The 24,336-nt window shown below is 42.7% G+C and overlaps 1 protein-coding gene across 1 annotated transcript in view; it reads right to left on the bottom strand.

The window, feature by feature from the left end:
• Positions 1-24,336, bottom strand: part of MCCC2 (methylcrotonyl-CoA carboxylase subunit 2) — a 48,949-nt gene that overhangs the window by 17,099 nt on the left and 7,514 nt on the right. Inside the window, exons 2-8 of the mRNA XM_064140245.1 lie at positions 24,081-24,147; positions 19,894-19,978; positions 19,523-19,624; positions 17,400-17,527; positions 12,640-12,752; positions 6,745-6,858; positions 312-376 (exon numbers count right to left, since the gene is read on the bottom strand). Of these exons, the coding sequence (XP_063996315.1) occupies positions 312-376; positions 6,745-6,858; positions 12,640-12,752; positions 17,400-17,527; positions 19,523-19,624; positions 19,894-19,978; positions 24,081-24,147 (674 nt within the window). The remainder of the gene's footprint in view (positions 1-311; positions 377-6,744; positions 6,859-12,639; positions 12,753-17,399; positions 17,528-19,522; positions 19,625-19,893; positions 19,979-24,080; positions 24,148-24,336) is intronic.

Genomic DNA, 24,336 nt, shown 5'->3' with positions numbered 1-24,336 from the left:
GCAACGGGAAGACTTAAAAAACTCAATTAAAATTGGAGGTTTTGAAGGCTTCTAAGACTTTTGAAGTTTTATGTTTATATTTACATTTAAAATACAGGTGCTACAATACAACTATGTTTTGTCATAAATGACTCTCAAAATAAAACCTTGACATTTGGGGAAGAAACCAGGAAGGGAAGAAACCAGGGTGGGAAGAGAAACAAGGGGGGGTAGGGGGGAAGAGGTAGGGAGGCAAAGAAAAAAAAGAAGAAAGAAAAAAAGGTAAAACAGCCAATAAAAGAAATTAACTCTAAGAAAATAACTCTTTAAACCTGCAGTGAAGATCTGCCCCTCCAAGATCCTCTGCTGATACCTCTTCACCCGTTGCTGCTTTAACCTACAAGAAAAGGAAAATGAGCTTTGGGGTTGACAGCTGTCTTGCATTAGTATTTATACTGACTTAATTATGGCAATAAAAGAGACCTTTGCAAAACACTTCTTCATTAATAAGATTTCCTCACTTACTCTCCCTCAGAGGATTTAAAATATGACACAGGAATGTGCCAGAATTACTTCATTTCCCTGACTCTTTATTCTAACAGTTTTCATTGAGATTCTCCACTTACAATTGTGTTTATTGCTGTGTCCATTATGAGTGTGAACACATCTTTAGGTTTACGAACCATTTTAATATGAAGATTTTTAGCACTTCAGAATCTCAAACAATTTTCAATATTTTCCTGCATTCTTCTAAGCAAACAACATCTCAGCTGAGACAGCACTCCTCAACTTCTACACAAACTCTTCTGCTCAAAGCAAGGTCAACCAGAGAAAGTTGCCCATGACCATGTATAGCTGACTTTTTAGTACCTTCACATTCTGTCTGGATTCAGCATAACCATCCTTGCAGTAGAAGTGTTTTCTTTTATTTACATAGATTTTACTGGGTTTCAGTTTGCACCCTGTAGCCTCCTGACCAGTCACTAGGCAGAATTAGAAGCCTGACTCTGTCTTTTCTCTCTCATAGCAAGGCATCCATGTACATAGATATATTCCCCCTGAGCCACCTCTCTACCAAGCTGAAAAGTCCCAGCTCTCTCAGCCTCTCATCCTACCACAGATGCTCCAGTCCCTTCCTCATCATCACAGCCCCTCACTGCCTCACTTGAGTATGGCAGTGTCTTTCTTGGTCTGGAGAGCCCAGAGCTGAATCTAGTACCTTAAATGTGTCTTACCAGGACGGAGTAGATGGAAGGAAGACCAAGCCTGACTTGCTGGGAACAGTCTTCCTAATGCACACCCAGCATGTGCTGCAAGAGCACACTGTTGGTTCACTTTAACCTCATGTCCACTAGGACCTGCAGTGCCTTTTCTGCCAAGCATTTCCCAAATGACTGATCCACAGTCTGTTCTGGTGTCCAGGATTATTCCTTCCAAGAAGCATTTGTCTTCTATTTTTAACTTCAAAAGATTCTGTTCGGCCCCTTTCCCCAGCCTGTTGAGGACCCTCTGAAAGGCAGGACAATCATCTCCTCTATCAACCATTTCTCACAGGTTCCTACCATCTGCAAATTTGCTGATAGTGAATTTTGTATCACTGCCTAGGTCATCAGTGAAAATGCTGAACAGTATTGGTCCCAGTACTGACCTTAGGGGCACACCTCTCTTGACTGACCTCCGGCTTGAGCTCAGAAGATCAGCCAGCTAACATACCACCTCACTGCCCATTCACCCAGTCAGTACTTTATCTATCTGTTGAGGAAGACAGTTCCCCAGTATGGGGGAGTGCAGAAGTCACAGAATCACAGGAGTTGAAAGGGACCTCTGGAGATCATTGAGTCCAACCCCCCTACCAGAAGAGGTTGCACTGGATGGCATCCAGGAGAGCTCTGAATGACTCCAGAGACGGAGACTCCACTACCTCTCTGGGCAGCCTGCTCCATCATCCTTAAAGAAGTTCCACTGCATGCTTAGATGGAGCTTCTTATGTTCAAGGTTGTGCCCATTATCCCTTGTTCTGTCACTGGGCACCACTGAAAAAAGACTGTCCCCATCCTCCAGACACCCATCCTCTAAGTATTTACAAGCATTGGTAAGATCCCCATTCAGTCTTCTCCAGGCTAAAATGCCCCAAGTCCCTCAGACTTTCTCTGAAAGAGAGATGTACTAGTCTCCTCATCATCTTTGTAGTCTGTTGCTGTACCCACTCAAGCTCTGGACTTCCTGGGACACAAGAACACATTGCTGGCTCATGGTCATCCTGTGACAGTTCTCTTAGTACTACTGACTTCCACCTGTTCACAAAGTCATTACTCCAAGGCCAAGTAAACCTGCACTTTAGGCTTTGGACTGTACCTGCAAGTCACTTGATTTTTTTAGCATGCACATTCCAAGACTATCCAAGTCTCTGCACTGCAGTCTTGATTTTTTTAGCATACACATTCCAAGTATCTCCAGGGAATTTATTTTGCTTCCTTAGGGTGTTTTGTTTGAGACAGTTGAGCTATAAAAGCCAATCCAATTTTCTTCATAAGAGAAACACATTTTGGGAAGCAGAGCATACACAGTAATGGCCACAATATCTGCTACAACATGGAACGGAAGTTTCTAAGGGAGTCTGAAGTAATTTTGCAGCTAAGAGAAAGGCAAGTAAAATATTTTCAGTGAGAATACGAAAAGCTCTACCAAACAAAAAATCTGACATACAGTGATACTGAAGTTGGATCTACACACAGGAAGACAGGGATCATTACATCTGCACACCGAGAAAGAACAAATTAAACTGTAGGATAGCTGTGAAACCTTCTTCTGCATGTGCTGAAGTTTTCACCTTTTTTAACTTCACACCGGTCTTGCAGTCTGTAGCTTGCCTAGCCAAGTCTTCCCTTTAAGACCTAACTCAGGACACTATTTTCCAGCCACCTGTCCAGGCAAAGACCTCCTGTGCCACATACATGACCTGAATTCCCTTGTTATGTTAATGATGACCATCTTCACAGAAGAGGCCAGGTTCCCATTTTGCTAGCTTCCTGGTTAGTACTAGGTATTAGCTACCTTATTTTGTACAATCTGCTTAATGCTGGAGTGTGAAAGAAACTGGCTTTATGCTCTCCAGGACACACCACCTAGTGCACCCAAGGCATATCCCAAGGTCTGATGTACTTTTCCAGCCCTAACATAGCCACAAGGAGAATCACTCACAATGTCCTTGCCTAGGGAAATGTCATGCCAGGAGAGTCGAGTTTGCTCAGATCTTTCAGAATTACCTGCTGAGTTTCTGTAGAAACTTACTCTGAACCTGAGCACACCCCCAGGGGCTGGTACTGCCGCTTTATATGCCAGTGGCTCTGAGCTAAAGAGCTGTACTGGTCCTAGGAAGGGTTTGTACCTAAGAGAGCTCATGTGTTCCTGCAACCAGAGCAGTTATTTGTCACATAACAGTAGTCTGATGTAGAAGTTAATTTCTTTCATCACACCAATTTCCGCATTTCAATAAAGAGATGCATGAATCACTCAGGTGTTACTCACACAACTAATACTATTCTCAACTAATACCTTCATTCATATTTAAGCCACTTTTCACCAAAACCTCCTAATATTTAAATCACAGTGATAAATCAACAGAAAATTGGTTAATTCTGAGGGACAACTTGTCTTTGTTTACCAATAAGCATCAAGCTGAAAGAGACTGAAAGCAAGATAATAAGGAACAGAGACCTGGTTAAGACATCTGAAACAATTACTACCAAAGAAACTCAGACAGACAAAGAAATTACAGAATTCTAAACTCTAATGAGCTGTAAATGAATTGGCATTAAATGACAGTGTTGCTATTAATTACTTCATCTGCTTTTGCTGATTACTTTGTTCTTCTTGTCAACCTGGAGAGCCTTCAGTGAAATACTAATATATTTCAAGCTAAATGCATTGTTTTGTGTTAGACAACAAAGTATCCTTGTGTGTCTGTGTCCCCTCACTGCTTTCCATATGCCAGTTGCATTCTGAATTTATTTAAGATGTTCTGGAATAGTAATTAGCATATTCACCAGTCAAAAAAAAAAAAGATGTCTGCATATTTTTTTTCTTTTTCTTTCTTTTTTTTTTTCCAAAGCTACTCAAGAATTCAGTATCTACCTGCAAACTGAACTTTGGAAGGTGTAAGATGCTAAATCCACTTCTAGCATCAAGATGACACAATGGGGAATAAAACACTCTGAAGTTAAAAGAAGGGAAGATGCAAAAAAAGATACTGTGAGAATGGGAGCAGTGCTATGCAATAACACTAAATGACATCATTACAGGTAAGCTCTTTGTGCTGTTAAGAAAATGAACACAAGTATGCCTCTGGTCAAGGAAATCATCTGTCAGTGGTTGTCTTCCCACAGTTTATGGGACCTGCTACTTTTTGCCAATGTTTTAAGTGTTATGAAGCTTGCAGCAGACTCCTCTTCCTCCATTACTACAGGAACTGAGTGGAGCAGTTTTCTTCACTAACTGTTACAATGTGCTTTCTCTCCATTTAGGTCTGCTCAAGAGGAAGAACTTTTGAGAGATATTGATTTGTGTTTTAATTTGTCATAGAAACATAAAGAGGGTTTGGGTTGGAAAAGACATGAAAGATCTTTTAGTTCCAAGCCCCTGCCATGGGCAGGAAGTGGTGGGTTTACAGCACTTAAGTGTTTAGGATTTACCCCTTAAAGGTACACTACCACAATACTCTGAATTTGGAAGTTAAATGAAATTATTATTTACAAAAAGTAGGCTAAATTAAAAAGGTAATAAATATATACAAACACATATATATAACTAGATAAAAGCCCAGGCACCCCCCTGGACAAAGCCCTGGCTGCTACAGTATTATCTCTCCTTACCAGTAACCCAAACAATGATTGGTGCAGAGGGAGAGATGGTGGGAAAAACAAGCAAGTGAGCGAGCAAGCAATAGAGAAGGAACACTTGGAGCTCCCAACAGGGAAATGGGATAAATGTATCTCTTACATTCCATTCAGCTCCTTTAGGGACATACATGCCTTGGATCCTCCAAATTTATTTACAAATTACAATTAAGACACCAGTCTTAAAACTGTAACACAGAGACAGTTCCTACCAGACCGGGTTGCTCATGGCTCCCATCCAACCTGCCTTTGCACATTTTCGGTGACAGAGTGTCCACGACTTGTCTGGGCAACCAGCTCAAGTGTCACATCACCTCCAAGGGGAATCATTTCTTCCTAACACTTAATCCAAATCCAACTTCTTCCATCCTGAAGCCACCATCCCTCATACTGCCACAACATACCTTTGTTAAAGTCCTTCTCCATCTATGCTGTAGCCTCTTTTCAACACTGGAAGGCTGCTGTAAAGCCTTCCCAAAGCCTTCTCTTCTCCAGACTGAACAACCTCTGTCACAGAAATAATGCCTAAAAGTTGCAAAAGGATGAAAACCAAAACAGAGCCAAACTGCTGCCGCACAGTATCACAGTATCAGAGTATTATTAGGATTGGAAGAGACCTCACAGATCATCAAGTTCAACCCTTTACCACAGAGCTCAAGGCTAGACCACGGCATCAAGTGCCACGTCCAATCTTGCCTTGAACAGCCCCAGGGACAGCGACTCCTCAGACCAGTTTGTTCAGTGTGACAAAATTCAAAAGAGTAAGCTTATCCACTCAGACTTCCTTGAGACTAGAACAGTTGTGTTAGGTGCTGCCCTACTTGCTAGCTCTAGAAATAAGAAAATACTCACTACTGATAATTCCTTTCTCCTAGCAAAGCTTGTGTTAAACAAAACAATCTTTGTTAGCCAAGGCTGCAGCTTGTGTCAGTATAAAACTGAGCCTGCACTGGTACCTCCACTTCCAAGAAATATAAACCCCTCTCTCAAGTAATCCCGTCCCTGCTGGAGCCAATCTACTGCACTTTTAAAGCTGTTTCATGCTTCAATATTTTGTAGAGTCACAGATTTCACTCTGACCCTCACGATAAAGCCAGTTTTAATTCACAAGAGTTCTTCAGGACAATTTCCTCAGAGACAATTTTATTTCTAAGAAAGTAAGGAAATTATGAAAAACACTCAATCATAAGTGCATCTTCTCTGTCTGTAAACTGACAAAAAATATAGCAGATTAGTCCTCCTTCTGAAGTCCTCCTGATCTGCACTCCAAGATACCATATACATGCTTGCAATTTTCGGTTTAAACTCAAGGCAAACCTGGTGACTGCCATAACTGAACATAGAAAGCATTTTTATAATGTAAGATGTGCAGAGTAATCTAAAAGCAGTATCATAAAAAGTACCTCAACAAAGCCTGATTTATATATTAAGCTCTAACAAGCAGAAGAGATTTAATTTAGAATTACAGAATGGTAGAGGTTGGAAGTAACCTCTGGAGATGAAGTCCAACCCCTGTCAAAGCAGGTTCACCTCAAGAAGGACACCACAGGAACACATCCAGGTGGGTTTTGAACGTCTCCAGAGATGGAGACTCCACCACCTCTCTGAGCAGCCTGAGTGCTCTGTCACTCTTAAATTGAAGAAGCTCCTCCTCATGTTTAGATGGAACTTCTTATGTTTCAGTTTGTGCCTGCTACTCCTTGCCATATAACTGGGCACCACTAAAAACATTCAGATAAACTTGAAAAAATGCAAACTAACCTGCAAAATAATTGGAAATATCTCATCAAGAAAGGTCTCAATAGTTTAAGCTGTACAATTGCAGCATAAGTGTTGAGGAGACTATGATACCAAAACTTCTTGTGCTTACCAGTGGTGGTCCTCCCAAGAATATTGTTCCCTGTTTGCCAACAATAATGCTTTCATCAGCCATTGCAGGTACATACGCTCCTCCTGCCGTACAGGACCCCATCACTACTGCTATCTATTGGGAAAACAAAACCACAAGTTAATGGATTGTCCAACTCCTACAAACAGCAAATGAACCTGGCACGGTAACCTATTAAAATGATTTTAACACAGGTTTTGGGACAGCAATGCAGGATTGTTTTTGCCTGACAGAGGAAATGTTTTATTTATGTTTCAGCTTTTCACATGATCACAGAATGTTAGGGGTTGGAAGAGACTTCCAGAGACCATCTAGGTCCAACCCTGATGCCAAAGCAGCATCACCTAGAGCAGGTCACACAGGAACACATCCAAGCAGAGGAGCCCCCAGAGGAGACTCCACAACATCTCTGGGCAGCCTGCTCCAGTGCTTTATCACCCTCACAATAGAGAAGTTTCTTCTCATGTTGAGGCGGAACCTCCTATGTTGTAGCTTGTACCTATTGTTCCTTGTCCTGGGCACCATCAAACGGAGCCTGGCACCTTCATCTTGACACCCATCCCTCAGGTATTTATAGACATTAAGAACTGCCCCTCAGCCTTCTCTTCTCCAGTTTCTAAAACTGCTATCTTCATAGCATCCTGCATGAAAATTCATACATGAAGTACCACAAGTTATGTTCATGAAACATTTGAAGAGGTGCATGCATTAAATTTATTTTGACTTGATGAATGGTAAAAGGTTGGCATCTACAGGTTGCTCCTGCCATTTATGCTTGTTAGAGCTTCAGTTGTTGCTTATTGGTATTTCAACAGTGTTAACATCCTTTGAGGAAAATTCCTCACATCTACCAGTATGCTACTTTAGTTCTTCAGTGGATCCACTAATAAACTTTGCTTCTTGTCAGAGAATTGTTTTGGTTGGAAGAGACCTTTAAGATCATCAGGTCCAACTCTTGGTGCAGCACTGCCAGCTCACCACTAAATTATGGCACTCAGCACTACAGCTAACTAGCTTTGAAATCTGGCCAGAGACAGGGATTCCATCACTACCCTGGCAGTCTGTTGAAGAGTCTCACAATTCTTCTGGGGAAGAAATTGTTCTTTGTGTCCAACTTAAACCTCCTCCAGCAGGACTTGAGGCCATCTCCTCTTGTCACCTGGGAGAAGAGACTGAACCCCACTGTGCTCCAACCTCCCTTCAGAAGGAGGTCAGAAGTCTCTCCTCAGCCTCCTTTTCTCCAGGATGAATAATCCCAGTTCCCTCAGCTGCTCCTCATACAACTTGTGTTCTAAACCATTCACTTCTCTGTTGCTCTTCTTTGAACACACTCTAGCATCTTAATGTCCAGCATCTCAATGTGAAGGGCACAATACTGAATCCAGCATCTCAATGTGAAGGGCACAGTACTGAACTGAGCATATGAGATGTGAGCTCACCAGTATCCAGCCCACAGTGAGAAGGAAAAAAATCACTGCCTGCTGGCCACACTATTGCTGATCCAAGCTAGGATGCTAGTGGCCTTCTTAGTCACCTGGTCACACATTGGCCCATTCTCAGCTGGCTGTCAACCAGCACCCCCATCTCTTTCTCTGTTGGGCAGCTTTCCATCCACCCTGCCTCAAGCCTGGAGCATTTCAGGAGGTTGTTGTGACCTAAGTGCAGGACTTAGCACTTGGCCTTGTTGAACCTCACCCCACTGGTCTCATATTGTTGATCCAGCCTGTAGAGTTTCCAATATAGATCCTCAAAAAGATCAACACTCCTGCCTAATGCAGTCACCTGCAAATCTATTACCTACTTTCATCCTCTCCTCCAAATCACTGATAAAGATGTGAAGCAGAACTGGCTCCAGCACTGAGCCCTGGAGAACACCATTGGCAACCAGCCACCAATTGGTTTTAACTGTGTAATTAACATTTTCCTTCACAACCACCAAAAAAAAAGGCCATCAAAAATCCAAATCAAACCCCACAACGAGAAACAACACAAAAGAGTGTTACTTTGTGTTGACTTCAAAAGTATTTGTAAAGCAGTCTTTAAAGAACAGAACTTCCAAACTACACTACCCGTACCTAAAGCAGCAACAGATGAACCACATCAATCTATCACCAAACCAAACAGCTCCCTCAAATGGGTTTCAGTATCTTCCATGGTCTTGAGTCACATGATTACTCTGCAGTATTTCTGTTGTGCACTTGATAAATGCCTCCTGGTAAAGACAAAGGTAACACAAGCCTTGAAAAATGGGAGAAAGTTGGGAGAAAAGGTCATTTATTTATTTTTCACCCCCAAGATTAATGCTTTTTCTTCTTATCTCAATTTCATGGTACTCATGATGAAAAAGGTGCCTGCATTTAAACTTCTTCTTTTCCTCAATACATAAATGGGAAAAAAACACCAAATCTACCTGTTAAATAGCACAATCTCGACCTCCCAACTAATGTGGTACTTCCTGACTCCATCCTTTGAATTACTGCATAGGAAATGACTTAAAAGCTCAATAAAAACCAGCAGATCTAAGTGCATATACAGTATTTCATGTCCGGTGAGCAACTCCTCATTGCATCCATGCAGCACATGAGTGTGAGAAGTGGCTAATGAGAAGCTAATTACAGAGTTCTGATTCACAGCCACACAGACATCAATGCAATTTAAAGCTGTAGTAGGAGTATAATAAATTAGTCACAGGAGAAAGTGGAGGGGGAAATTAAATGCATTATAGGCAAAAAAACACCACTACAACAATAAAACACAAACAAAGCCAAACCCAAGAAACTGTGTGGAAGAAAAACACCACCAAACAAACAAACAAAAAAAAACCAACAACAAACAACCCCAAACTCAAACCCAAACAGCCAAACAAATAACCAAAAATGTCCAACAAAAAAAAGAAAGAAAGAACAAAACAAAACAAAATAACAACAAAGACAAGCAAACAGACAATAAAAGCAAGCATTTTAAGGACAAAATTGTGAAGGGCTGGTGAAACAGACCTTCAGGCAGGCCATAATAAAGAACAGCAGGTAGGAGACTAACAAAATTTAGACTCCCATGTCAGAATGGACATAAAAGGCAGCATGATTTCCTAACACCACTTCTCAGTGAATTATTCTGTCTGTCAGGGAGGATGATTCAGCTACCACAGTCTGTTAGCACAAAATCAATATCAGATTTACAGATGTTAAAGAGTGACTTTTTTTGTTTTAAATGAAAGGTAGAAACATCTCCCAGACAAAATACACCTATGGTACATCCTTTAAAAGAAGGAAGTGCTTCAGTTTTCCATACATATTTTAAGAAAGATAAATTGTCATCAGTGTCATACTTCATCAGTGACACACCAAAAGAATTAAACTTTCATCAGTGTCACACCAAACAGAGATGTGTTTTAATCAAAGTGCACTTAGTTTTTGTTGCATAGGAGCACAACACAACTCTTAACACAACACTAAATACAACAAAAACATAATTTGATACAACAAATTCATCTGGATGAGGAACTTCAAAACACAAAGTTGTTCAAGTGTACTCAGGAAAACACCAGCATGACTTTAAGGCTAAGCATTTCTGGAAAGGTCCTGCCTAACATTAGTGGTTTCAGCTTTGCAAACCGAGTCTATGACTTAGCATCTAAAAAATCACTACTCTCAGACCAGATGATTGGACTTCCTAGCAAAACCAAAACCTATCTTAAAAAGATAATGCAGCAGAACAGTTCTGTGACTGTCTCCTCTGACAAGCTGCTGTTCAACAAAAATCCTGGGACCAATTTTATTCACACATACAAACTGGAGGAAAATCTAATAACTCCTCAAGAAGGTCAGCTTTAAATTGTCTTTCTTCCCAAATATTTTTGTTCTAAGAGCACTGCTCCTCTGGAGACCTATCTAATAACTGCAATTGCTCCACTCCTATTGTTGGAAAGAAAAGACTTGGAAAATTAAACTATGTTAGACTTTCTGAAGAGATTTACATGTGCTGTTGGAATTTCAGTCTTGTATTTCAGCAGAGGCAATGGATTTCAGGATTCTTTGGTAGAAGGAAAGATGGTTGAAGATTCAAAGTCTGACTTACTTCCAAAATGTGCCAGAAAGCTGTTAGCATAACAAATTTGTTTCCCCAGAAATCATGAAAAGACAGTGTCTGCCACGTAAAGGCAAGATACTGATCTGACTGGTGCATCTTCTTCACAGTGAAGTATTAGCTTCTACCTCCTCCCTTTGGACCGGAGATTCAAGCAAGCACAGGGAACAAATTAAAGTGATTCCAGCCTAGCTATGCCTCTCAATGATAGATGTTGGTTAAGAAGTAAGAAAATTAAAAGTCCCATTTCCACTTTACATAAATGAGGAGTTTAAGAGCCAACTATGCTGAAACAACACAATGGTGTAATTCTTCCATGACAGTACTCAGATGAAACAGCAAGTTAGATAACATTTACTCTGCTTGAGGTTCTAGCACCTATTTCTAAGCCTAATGTTGTAAAACTATTTCTCCTCTCATGTGGAAGAGAAAAATTTCCTCCACCACCTTTCATTCAGTGAATATAAAAGTGATAGGCACTGCACTGACAACTACACCTAGGAGTAGGTTCTTGAAACTAACATAATTCATTGAAAACACAAGTTCCCCAATCAGCAATGAAAAAAAAATCTTCCACGATGTTGCCAACTACTGGCAAAGGAAGAGAATAGGAAAGTACTATATATCATTGTATCTGTATATAGGTATATGCATCTATCTCCACCATTAGCTGACATACCGAGTAGTACGGTCTGGCTGAAAAAAATCTATCTCCACCTCAAAAAGGATAGAAGCAGACCTGGAGAAAGGCTTACAGAAGATAAAATTAGACCATCAAAGGCACGGAACACTTTCTGTAAGAGCAGCTAAGTAATACTGAATTCTTTCGCCTGCAAAAGGGATCATGAGGCAGGCATATGAGAGGGCTACGCATACGAAGAGGCTGGGAGTTGACTGACTAGACAGCTACTCTTTAGGAATAACCTGGCTGTCTACCTTCCTGAAGCATTCTTCTATTTGGAGGAGGTTATCTTCAAGACCACAGACTTCATTCTCCTTGGAGGCTTTTCTTAGGTCCCTACTGATAACTACCTTAACAAGTCCAAGACTGCTCTCCTGAAGTCCACATTCTTCATCCATCTACCTGTCCTCCTCACCTTCATCAAGACGTTAGACACCACCCCCCTACTTTCCCTGCAGCCATCAGCAATCACATCCTCAGACAGTTCTACATTCTTCATGACTAACAGATCCAGAAGTGCACCTCCTCTAGCACACCAGCTGCATCAGAAAACTGACCCAAATGTACTCCTGAAACACCCATTCCACAAGCTCCCCTCTGAATGCGTGAACTGTGACTATGCTAATTTTATGCATCATTAATACACTAGAAAATAACCTCATTGTAAGGGCAGATTTATCATACAGCACATCACTGTGTGAAACGGGTGTAAAAATATAGGTCTCATTTACTAGTTACCACCAAAGGAGCACTGAACAGAATGTTCAAACGCAGAACTGTGCCAAGAGATCTCCTAGTGCTTCCTCAAGTGGCCATATACATACACCTTGCTGTCAAGTCTCTTCTCCCACTCCAAGACAGGAGCAGCTAGGTCATGGCATTAACACTAAGATCAAGGAAGGAGACAGCTTCTCCAAAACTATAATGTCTTCTTTGTGGACAGTTGTTGTGCTTACAGTGCCTCCAACCCTCAAGCTGGGCCATCAGGTCAGCACAACAGAGTGCTGTCAAAAACAAAGCAGGGTTGTACACCAGCCTTGAAACCAGATAAAGGCAGCAAGCACAAAAAGCTGATTAGTATATTTAATTCCTAAATAAAAGGAAATTACCTGTGGAATTCCTTGTGAGGACATGACTGCTTGGTTGTAGAAAATACGACCAAAATGATCTCGATCTGGAAATACTTCTGCTTGTCGAGGTAAATTTGCTCCTCCTGAATCAACTGGAGTGAACAGAAACACATTAACATGACTGTTAGTGAAGCTGTTGCTAAAGTATCTCTATGTTAGTTAAAACAGACAACATTTACTACCTCTAATATTACCTAAATAACATGAATTTAGGTGTATTAGCATGTTCTTCTTGAAATAAAGAAGAGAAATAGTGGCATCCCCCCTTTCCAGGTAACATCCGCCTCAATCATACCAAAGGGAAATAGATTTAAATCAGCTTAGAGATGCAATTGTACCTCCCTATACAAACGCCTAAACTGATCTTACTGCTAAATCCATCTTACTGCTAAACCTTTTAACTAAGAATATTTTAACGTACAACTTTAACTCAATTATTCCATTGCAACTCTGTGACAGGTTCCAGCAAAGACTGAGACTAAGCACTGAGAGGTGCAGCACATGCACTTTCCTATCTTGATTACACAGACGTACCAAAGACCTTACACCTTAAACAAACATACCAAGAAACCTTCAAACCATGACATGCCCTCCAGTTGCAGAGGTTTCCAACTGCAGCTACCTTTCACTCTCAGATAATGAAAATGCATCATGGCATAAGACTCCAAAAGAGACCAGACTAGAAAGGGATCCACAGAGAGGCCAAGGATCTCTGAGAACTCTGGTTCCTGGTAATCAATATCCATCTACAAGCAACAGTCCAAGCGCACATTCTCAAGCTGCGCAAGGGCAGTCAGCAATGCTCTGCATTCATCTGTACCATCAAACAGGGTTTTGACTCTTTCCCCTACCCCTGCAGAACTGCTCTCGCATAACCAGCATCAACTTCAGCAACCAGTCAAACTCCAACGTGTTCAATACACAGTGCTGTGAAACAGGCCATCACTAAAGAAAATGCTCACAATAATGACTGACTCAGTGACAAATGGCATTGGGTGTCTGCCTTAGAACAAACACCCAGGCAGCTACCATTGAGGAAAAAAGGCAGTTCAGGTAGCATAAAAACCACATAGAATCATAGAAGCAGCCAGGTTGGAAGAGACCTCCAAGATCATCCAGTCCAACCTAGCACCCAGCCCTAGCCAGTCAACTAGACCATGGCACTAAGTGCCTCATCCAGGCTTTTCCTGAACACCTCCAGGGACGGTGACTCCACCACCTCCCTGGGCAGCCCATTCCAATGCCAATCACTCTCTCTGGGAACAACTTCCTCCTAACATCCAGCCTATACTTCCCCCGGCACAACTTGAGACTGTGTCCCCTTGTTCTGTTGCTGGTTGCCTGGCAGAAGAGACCAACTCCCACCTGGCCATAATGTCCCTTCAGGTAGTTGCATACAGCAATGAGGTCACCCCTGAGCCTCCTCTTCTGCAGGCTAAACAACCCCAGCTCCCTCAGCCTCTCCTCATAGGGTTTGTGTTCCAGGCCCCTCACCAGCTTTGTCACCCTTCTCTGGACACATTCCAGCACCTCAACATCTCTCTTGAATTGAGGAGCCCAGAACTGGACACAGTACTCAAGGTGTGGCCTGACCAGTGCTGAGTACAGGGGAAGAATAACCTCCCTTGTCCTACTGGCCACACTGCTCCTGATGCAGGCCAGGATGCCACTGGCTCTCTTGGCCACATGGTCAGCAGCGTCCCGACTGACTGCAAAAAAGTCCCTCTAGATTACACAACTGAAATGAACCAAAATAACAGATAAAAGTAACTCACCAGATAAATGTAAAATAACTCACTAGGTCTGAGTGGCAAATAACATACAAGGACTACACATCTTAGAGAGAGAATAAAAAAAAATCAAACAAACTTGATTTCAAGTGCTTGTCTATGTCTTACTGCTCTTCAGTCCATAAGAACTTCAAACAGAAGTGTGGTGGTTTGGGTGTTCCCCGTCCCCCCGTCCCACTTTGAAAATCACCCAGACTAGACTCAGCTGGCTCTGGAAATATGAATGAAGCTTGTATTTACAGCTGGCACAATATACAAGCAGATATTTACAGTATACACAGTTATAGACAGAAATATACAAGGTAAAAGGTAATACAGAAACACAACTCCCCTCCCAGAAACCCGAGTCCCCAGGAGGGGCTCTCAACCACCTCTGCACCTTCCCCTTACCCCTCTCAACCTTACCCCAGTCCCAAGGAAGAATAGAGGTTTGGCCAAGAGGTTAAGAAGCAAAGTGGATTAGCCCAAAGTGGAGGGTGAGGTTAGGGAGATGTAGCTCAGTCAGCCGCCCAAGAGAGAGTGATGGCGAGAGTGTTACCTAATGTTTTTATTTCTTGTTCCTATACATCTCAGCAAGCCTGTGAGCGAAGTACACATCACCATTGTTTTCTTTCCACAGCCTGTAATCAAGTTCTTCTCACCAAAACATTCTAGCCTGCTTCAAACTAGCACAAGAAGGATCACACATAATCATTCACTGGTAAGACACTAATAAGCAAGTTGTGAGGTGTTCAAGAAAAGCCTGGATGAAACATTTAGTGTCATGGTCTAGTTGACTGGATAGGGCTGGGTGATAGGTTGGACTGGATGATCTTGGAGGTCTCTTCCAATCTGGCTGATTCTATGATTCTATGATTTGCACAGAATGGGAAGCTAAATAGATGTAGTATTATTTACAAAACAGGTAGAATTTGCTCATAGTCCAGATCAAAGGAGAAAAAAAAACCCAAATCACACAGTTGTTTTGCAAATGGCAAAGGAAGAGTTTTTTGTTTGTGCTTTTTATGGGGAGGTTTTTGTTTGTTTATTTGTTTGTGTTGGTTTAGGGTTTTGGTTTTGTTTTAATGACAGATAAAATTTAAATCCCCCCTTTGCCTCTGAGACTTTCTGTTGCAGTACAACAACCCCCCACAGTCCTCACACTGTTCAAGTTCACCTAATCCTTCTCTTGGTATTCTCTGCACGTTTGGCCTGTCAGCAGGACAAGAAATTCCAAGTGCTTATGCTAGCCAGGACTCACAATTATGTTGACTACGTCACTAGTACAAGTGTCTCACTGGCACACCAATTAATTCCTCTCTGCTGCCATGTAAGCTGCTAAGCCAAGGAGATCAGGCAAGGACTAAACCACCTTACTTTTTAACTGCAGACAGCAGAAGGGTCTTTAATCTCTGATGTCAACTTAAAACAATCCACAAGAATACAGACTTGCCTTGGCTGATGGATTCAAATGTTATTAAATTGGGAATTGAGGATGAAAAACAAACACTGGCAGAAAGCTCTTGTATTTCCACAAAACTAGGCTAAGGAAATACTGCCTGTCATGCACTAAGGACATCAGGCATTCTGATCTTAGTATTTAATAAAACTAATAAAAACTGAAATAAAACTAAACAAGGGTTTGGCTGAACACTGATTCAGCAGGGTGCTGAACTTTGGCCACAACAACCCCATGCAGAGATACAGGCTGGGGTCGGAGTGGCTGGAGAGCAGCCAGACAGAGAGGGATCTGGGGGTGCTGACTGATACCCGCCAGGACATGAGCCAGCAGAGTGCCCAGGTGGCCAAGAGAGCCAGTGGCATCCTGGCCTGCATCAGGAATGGTGTGGTCAGCAGGAGCAGGGAGGTCATTCTGCCCATGTACTCTGCACTGGTTAGACCACACCTTGAGTACTGTGTTCAGTTCTGGGCCCCCAGTTTAGAAGGGATATTGAGATGCTTGAGCATGTCCAGAGAAGGGCGACGAGGCTGGTGAGAGGCCTTGAGCACAGCCCTACGAGGAGAGGCTGAGGGAGCTGGGATTGTTTAGCCTGGAGAAGAGGAGGCTCAGGGGAGACCTTATTGCTGTCTACAACTACCTGAGGGGTGGTTGTGGCCAGGAGGAGGTTGCTCTCTTCTCTCAGGTGGCCAGCACCAGAACGAGAGGACACAGCCTCAGGCTGCGCCAGGGGAGATTTAGGCTCGAGGTGAGGAGAAAGTTCTTCACTGAGAGAGTCATTGGACACTGGAATGGGCTGCCCGGGGAGGTGGTGGAGTCGCCGTCCCTGGAGCTGTTCAAGGCAAGGTTGGACGTGGCACTTGGTGCCATGGTCTAGCCTTGAGCTCTGTGGTAAAGGGTTGGACTTGATGATCTGTGAGGTCTCTTCCAACCCTGATGATACTGTGATACTGTAACTAAGCTAAAAATGCAAAATAATACACAATGACATGTCTGCTTCAGTCAAATTCACCCCAAATTGCAAAAATCTCTTGATCCAAATTAAAACCAGCATTTTTTACTTTATCTATTTGGTATGGCATCTTATACATCTACACACTCCATAAGAAAGCAAAGAAGCTTCTCTTTATTAAAGTGTAATATGAATAAAAACTGGAGGAGGCTACAGGATGGATTGTTCAAGCACTGCAGAAGAGAAAGGGGTAAGAAACAAGTGATACAGTGGCACAGCTGTATCTGTATCTTACAGATTCAGCTGCACAGCAGTGCAGAAGACAATGCTGGAAAGCTATGATCACTACTTGTCACCAACCTGTAGAGGTAACATAGTATTGACGAAAAGACATTTTAAAGTGCCTAAAACATGTATCTGGTTAGTCAAACGTGGGGACAGATCACTCTCAACATTTCACTTACTGGCCCCTCAAGGCCTTGTCTGGCCTGGCCTTCAATGTCTTAACTAGATATTTGTTATTTACGCAGATATTTGTTCTTTATGCAGTGGGACTTACCCAAATATAGGCAAGGGAGATGATTTTCCATTGCAATTTCCTGAGCACGTAAATGTTTCTTAACAGTGATGGGATAATAGGTGCCACCTTTGACGGTGGCGTCATTTGCGACAATCAAGCACTCCACCCTAAAAACAGAAAAAGCTTGAGAGACTACAACTCATCAAGGACCTGCGAGACCTCACCTAGAATACTGCATCCAGTTCTGGCCTCCCCAGTGTGGTGGAGGGTTGCACAGGCCTCAAATGACTTTGTTTACGAACCTATTCATGCCCGGACACGTTGCCTTTCCCCAAAGGGTGTTGCCCTACCTATACTTGGGGTAAACAAGTTAAGGGGGACAATGGGACACAATGGCCTTGGTGCCTTCCAGTCTGGGTTGCCTCCTTGAAGGTTGAAGTAAACATGTTACATAAGCTCACGCGCCTAGGGTGGGGAACCCACCTGAGGCCTCTCCATATTTGGGGGTACAGGACCCTTAGACTTCTTATTTGGTGTGTTTTGGCCTGTTGCCAAGCCCTCATTGGACAGAAGTGTGGCCCAAGGACCATCAATCGCGGGGTCAAAACTCATAATAGGGGACAATACAGCGTCCCTGCTACCTACCTACCTACCTACCTCACATCTTGCCTCTCGCTCCTTGCCACCCTCCCACCTGCTGCTCCTAGCCGCTTCCAGCCGCTTTTGGGGACCACCACCGCTGCATGACTCCAGCCCACGGCACCAGCCCAGGGGACTGACCAAGGCGCTCCCGGCCAGCCGCCGCTCCAGCCGCCGTTCCCAGCGTGACCATACCCATGGAAGCTCCAGACAGCGCTCCCCAATAACCCCTGAACTATTCAAACCCGCGATATTTGGGACCATCAAAACTGACTCCGGCCAGTGAGTAACTGATAAACTCGATTTAAGCCAGCATAACTCTCAAAAGCTTACCAGTGGCACTTTCATGCCACAGACTCTCTCCTTAAATCCTTTCAAACCTCTGCTAAATTCCCAATTTGCTGTGCATAGACATTCTGTAATATAATCTCGAAACTGCATACAAAGAACTTGTGTGGGGTAGCTGTAAGTAAGTTTGGGGAGGGGGGAATCCTTGTGTATATAACATCAAATTATTTAAACCCTTTAAAAATTCGGCCTCATATTTCGTTGCCCCAAAACCCAAACGAACCCCCCACGACACCCAGTTCAAGAGGGACAGGGGTCTACTGCAGATAATCCAACAGAGGGCTCTATAAGGATAAAGAGACTGCAGCACTGCCTGACAAGGAGAGGCTGAGAGCCCTGGGGCTCTTTAATCTGGAGAGAAGGCGGCAGACAGGTGATCTAATAAATAAAAGTAAATATCTGAGGGCTGGGGGTCAGGAAGAAAGGCACAGGGGACAGCCTCTGCTCACTTGTGCCCTATGACAGGACAAGGGGCAATGGATGTAAACTGCTGCGCGGGAAGTTCCACCTCAACATGAGGAACAACTTCTTTACTGTAAGGGTGACAAAGCACTGGAACAGGGGGGTTGTGGAGTCTCTTTTTCCAGAGACTTTCAAAAATCATCTGGATGTGCAACCTGGGCTGTGTTATATGGTCCTGCTCTAGCAAGGGGGTTGGAAGATCTACAGAGGTCCTTCCCAACGCATCCTGTGACCTCGTGACAATTCAGGCCCTGACAGGCAAAAAGAGCCTTCCTCACCTGCATTTCCTCAAGTGCACATTTTAACAGCAGTCCCAGCACCATGATGTCCTGCTTCACAGCCTCTTAACTCCCTAAAATTATTCTGTATAGCATATTTCATTTCAGCAACAGTCCTGAAGGTGCTCCTGGTAAGCAAAACTAATTCTTAGCCTAGAACACATTCCTGTTCTTTAAAATGGCATTTCTGATCCTCTAACCTCCTTCACCGAACACCAGGAGCTCTATGTGTGCTCCCCTTTAATACAGGATACACTAGTTAAAAAATTAAACCACTTCCATTTAGTTAGGACTGAACAAATTAAGGTGCCCACACTTTTTCGCACGTCAAAAAGCAAATACTAGAAATGCTCACAGCTTGATACTGGAAACTGAACAAAATAATACCTTTTTCCTTCTCCTACCATCAATAATGTGATCACTGGAATTTCTCACCCAGACACTCGTCCGATTCCTGTGATAATGCCTCCTGCTGGTACCTCTTCATTACCATACAACTGGTAACCTGCAAACTGGGAGAATTCCAGGAATGGAGATCTGGATAATGACAAATATAAAACAATTTTTAAAAGCAACTGCCGACATTTACCACTGAATTTCACTGAAATGGTTAACATTTTAAAAAAAATTACTTGTTTGGGTCTTTTTAGAAATAAATGAGTGCTTTAAAGAATGCTTTTGGAAATTTCAGCTGTGTTATTTGACAGCATTTATGGAAACCAAAGAGAAAAAAATCTTGTTGCAGTACTTATCTGCAAAAGAAAACCTTTTCCTTTACCCAAAAAAAAAGGAAAGAAAATACCTACCCAGGATCAATAAGCCTGTCAATCCTCTCTCTGGGTAACATCTTTCCTCTGGACGTATGCAGCTTACGAGCTTTTTCTCCACCTCCTGTGATAAAATAGTACATTTTTAAGATTTACTACAGACAAAGATAGATAAATCACCATTTATATTAAAACTTAGAATGGAAGCTCTGATAGAGTTCTCAGGTTTTGAAGTATGGGTCTTAATATAATACATAATGGTTTCCACTTCAAACAGATTTAAGGTACAGATAAAAATCCTTCCCCATTTCCCTCCAAATTTTCAATAGTTAGTCCTGATATAAAGATTTTAATAAATGCAGTTGTCTGAAACTTTCCCTCACTACTTGGCAATTAACAGAAGGTATCCATCGAGGAACAGTACTGGGACGAGTACCCAGCTGGAACACCTCCCCTATGGAGACAGACTGAGAAACTGGGGGTTGTTCAGTCTGGAGAGTAGAAGGCTCCGAGAAGACCTTATTGTGGACTTCCAGTATCTGAAGGGAGGCTACAAGAAAGCTGTTAAGGGACTTTGACAGGACTGGGGGGAATGGATCCAATATAGAGGAGGGGAGATTCAGATTAGACATTAGGAATTAGTTCTTCATCATGAGGGTGCTGAGAGACTGGAAAAAATTGCCCAGGAAGGTGTTGGAAGCCCCAGCCCTGGAAGTTCTTAAGGACAGGCTGGATGTGGCTCTGGGCAACCTAAGCTAGCATGAGGTGTCCCTGCCCATGGCAGGGGGCTTGGAGCTAGATGATCCTTTGGGTCCCTGCCAGCCCCAAAAATTCTATGGTTCTATGATTCTAAAACACAAACACACCAGCAAAATCTTAACAGAAAAAAATAGTATTTAAAAAAATTCAAAATAATAATAATAAAAAAAACCCAAAAAACTAGACCCCCAAATTGGTTCAAAATAGCTAAGCTGAATTCAGTCTTTAAAGATTCAACTCTTTATATCACTCCAAAAGAGTAAGCAGAGTTCAGACACATAGCATTTATCAAGTTTATCTTTGCTTCATTTCAACTCTTTACTTGAGGTCATCCTAAATCATATTTTGTTCTCTGGAGCTTTCTGTCATTCAGTACTTAAGATCTGTTGACACACCACAGCCTCTCTGTGACAGCTGATACAAACACTGTCTCTCTATGTAGACAGATCACTGATCCACCTCATCACTCTGAAATGGTCTCTCTTGCCCAAAGTAAAGAAGCTGCTGTTTTGCTAACATTACTTCTGAGGCTTCAAAATTCTTTTGTCAGCTAAACATCACAGAAACAGAGCTTTTAAGCCAACCTTTCCAGTTCTTTTTCTCATCTCCTTCCTTCATCACTATATGCATCATTTCCTACCTGTCAGGCATGCCACAAAACCCACAATTTATTCCTGATTCAGTCTGTTCGTTAGGTCTGTATATCCAGGCTGAGTTTAAATCCCGTAATTCTTTCTGTCCACCCACAGAGCCAAACACTCTCATCCAATTTCTCCACATCCTCCACCATGATCCCACACCTAAGAAATTACAGGCCCATTGGTCTTACTTTACTCCCTGGGAAAGCTATGAACAAATTCTCTTGGGGATATCACAAGTCAAACAAAGCAGGTGGCTGCATTCATCAAGGTCAAATCATGCTTGACAAATCTGATTGCCTTCTACAAGTAACCTACTCAGTTGATGTGGGGTAAGCAGCTGGCACTGTCTACCTCGAGTTGTCCAAAGCTTTTGGTATCACAGAATAGTAGGGGTAGGAAAGGAACTTTGAATATCCTGTCCAATCCTCCTGCTTAAAGCAGGGGCACCCACAACAGCTTGCCCAGGATCGTAATGGCCAGAGGGGGTTGGAGTCTCTCCAGAGAAGGAGACTCCACAGCCCCTCCCGGCAGCTGCCTCCAGGGATCCAGAACCCTAACACTAAAGTTTTCACTCCTGTTTCAGACAGAACCCACTGACCTTTGTGTCTGCCCTTCACTGGGCACCACTGAATAGAGTCCGGCCTCATTCTCTTGCCCCCTGTCCTTCAGATGTTGATAAGCATTGAGAAGATTCCCTCTCAGGCTGCTCTTCTCTAAGCTCAACAGCCCGAGGGCTCTCAGCCTTTCCTCCTCACAGAGATGCTCCAGGTCCCTCAACATCTCTGTAGCCTCTCTCCAGTAGTCCCTCATTTCTCTTGAACTACGAAGCCCAGAACTAGACACAATTACATGTGGCCTCACTAGGGTAAAGTAAAAGGGGAGGAAATCCTCTGTCATACTGCTGGCCACATTCTTCTTAACACACCCCAGGAACCCACTGGCCTTCTTGGCCACAAGGGCATGTTGCTGGCTCAAGAGGAACTTCTAATCCACCAGCACTTCCAGGTCCTTCTCCACAGAGCTGCCTTCCAGCATGTTAACCCCTCACCTGTCCTGTGCAGAAAGTTGGTCCTCCCAGATGCAGGACCCTATGCTCGCCCTTGCTGAACTTCGTGAGGTTTCTCTACCCAGCTCTTGGGCTGTCCAAGCCTGGCATTCTGAATGGCAGCACAGCCTGAGGGGGTGTCAGCCACTGCTCCCAGCTCTGTACCTTCAGCAAACCTGCTGAGAGTGCCCTCTGTGCCTCAGGTATGGGATAGGGGTTATACAGAATCACAGAATGTCAGGGGTTGGAAGGGACCTCAAAAGATCATCTAGTCCAACCTCTCTGCCTCAGCTTCCTCTTAGAGGAACAAATGCAGGGATGAATTGTACCCCAGAGAAGCACATTATAAAAACAACCAAACACATCATCTTAAATGTTCTCCATTCTAAAGCTGTGAAGTAAAACTACACTACGTAATAAATAGAGAAGAGAGACAAACAGTATCATGATGGACACAAGAAGAGGAGAATTAAAGCTGCATGTGTAACTGCCGGCAGCACAGTTAAGCACTAATAAACCATTTTCATTTTACCATCCACGTTGATTATAGTCAATTGTAATTAGCTCAGGTAGTTTTGCAAGTCAAAATGACGATAAGCAGTACTTGAGTCTTTTAAACCTATTACAGGCTTGCTTCTCTCTGCCTGCAAGTCTTTGAAACCCAGTTTGCTATAAAAGCAGGCAGCACTGGGTGAAGCAAGACATCAGCTGAAGAGCAACAAGTATCACTAAAAGCCTTTTATTCATAATCTCCATCTATATTAAAAGTATTGCCACTGGAAACATACAATCCATTGATTACTAAGATCTTAACAGATTATAAACTGACTCAAAATATCCAGTTTTCACTATTTGCTTACTTTCTACCTCTCTGTCAATGAAATTAATTGTCCCTTTGACTAAATCAGCCTTGCTTTCTTTGATGTCTGATTCCAGTAATTTATGGACTTGCCTGCATTAGGAAATTGCTCTGATATTCAACTGGCACACACATGAAAAAAAAAAGGTTAACACACTCTGGTGTGAGAGACAAAGAAGCGCTAATGCTGCAGGTATTTATCATACTTTAAGAAACACATAGCTAGTGTTTCTTAAAAATAAAACCCCCTGAATTACGAACCAAGCTAGCTTGAAACCTTTTAAGGTTTGCACCTGACAGAAGATGGAAAATCTAGATTTAAACAAATGAGCTAAAATGGCAGTGTGACTACTAAAATCCAGCAAATATGTCAGACTCATAGAATGGTTTGTGTTGAAAAGCACATTAAAAGTCATCCAATTCCAACTTCTCTGCCATGTCTAGTCCTACCAGACTGCATTGCTCAAGGTCCCATTCAACTGGTCTTGAACATTTCCACAGCTGCAGCCTCCACAACCTCTCTGGGCAACCAGCTCCAGTGTCTCACCACACTTATGGGGAAGAATTTCTTCTCAATGTCTAATCTAAGTCATGATCCATCCAGTTTGAAGCCATCACCCCTTTTCCTGTCACTATGTGCCCTTGTAAAAGGTTCCTCTCCAGCTCTCTTGCAGCCCCCTTCAAATACTGGAAGGCTGCTAGAAGGTCTCCTCAGAGGCTTTTCTTTTGCTGGCTGAAGAATGTGAACTTGTTGTATTTGAATGAACTGATTATAAATAAACATATAGAGCTGTAGGAGACAAAACCAACCAAACACAAACAAACAAACAAAGCCAACCAACCAACAAGAAAACCCCAAGAACAAAACTGGGTTTTGAACCAGTTTAAACCAGTGTTCCACAATCAAGACTATTATGCTTACCCAATCTGATTTTTTCTGCATGCGTTTGGAGTTCAGTTACCAGAGCTTTCATTCGTTCATAGTTTTCCTATGGGGGAAACAAACCAGCACAGTTCAACCAAGATGAATGCTATTATTTCCTAATGGACAAACTCAGAAAGCACAAGATTTATTTGCCTTCCAAATGTAATTTTAATTTATTAAATACTGGCTGCAAACTGTCTTTAAAATAGGAATTTCTACCTATGTGTTGGCTTCCCTAAAGCATCTCAAAGCA

Source organism: Pogoniulus pusillus, chromosome Z (assembly GCF_015220805.1).
Source record: "Pogoniulus pusillus isolate bPogPus1 chromosome Z, bPogPus1.pri, whole genome shotgun sequence".
NCBI classification, from domain to species: Eukaryota; Metazoa; Chordata; class Aves; order Piciformes; family Lybiidae; genus Pogoniulus; species Pogoniulus pusillus.
Note: the sequence above shows the minus strand (reverse complement) of the source record. Positions and strands in the feature narration are given on the sequence as shown.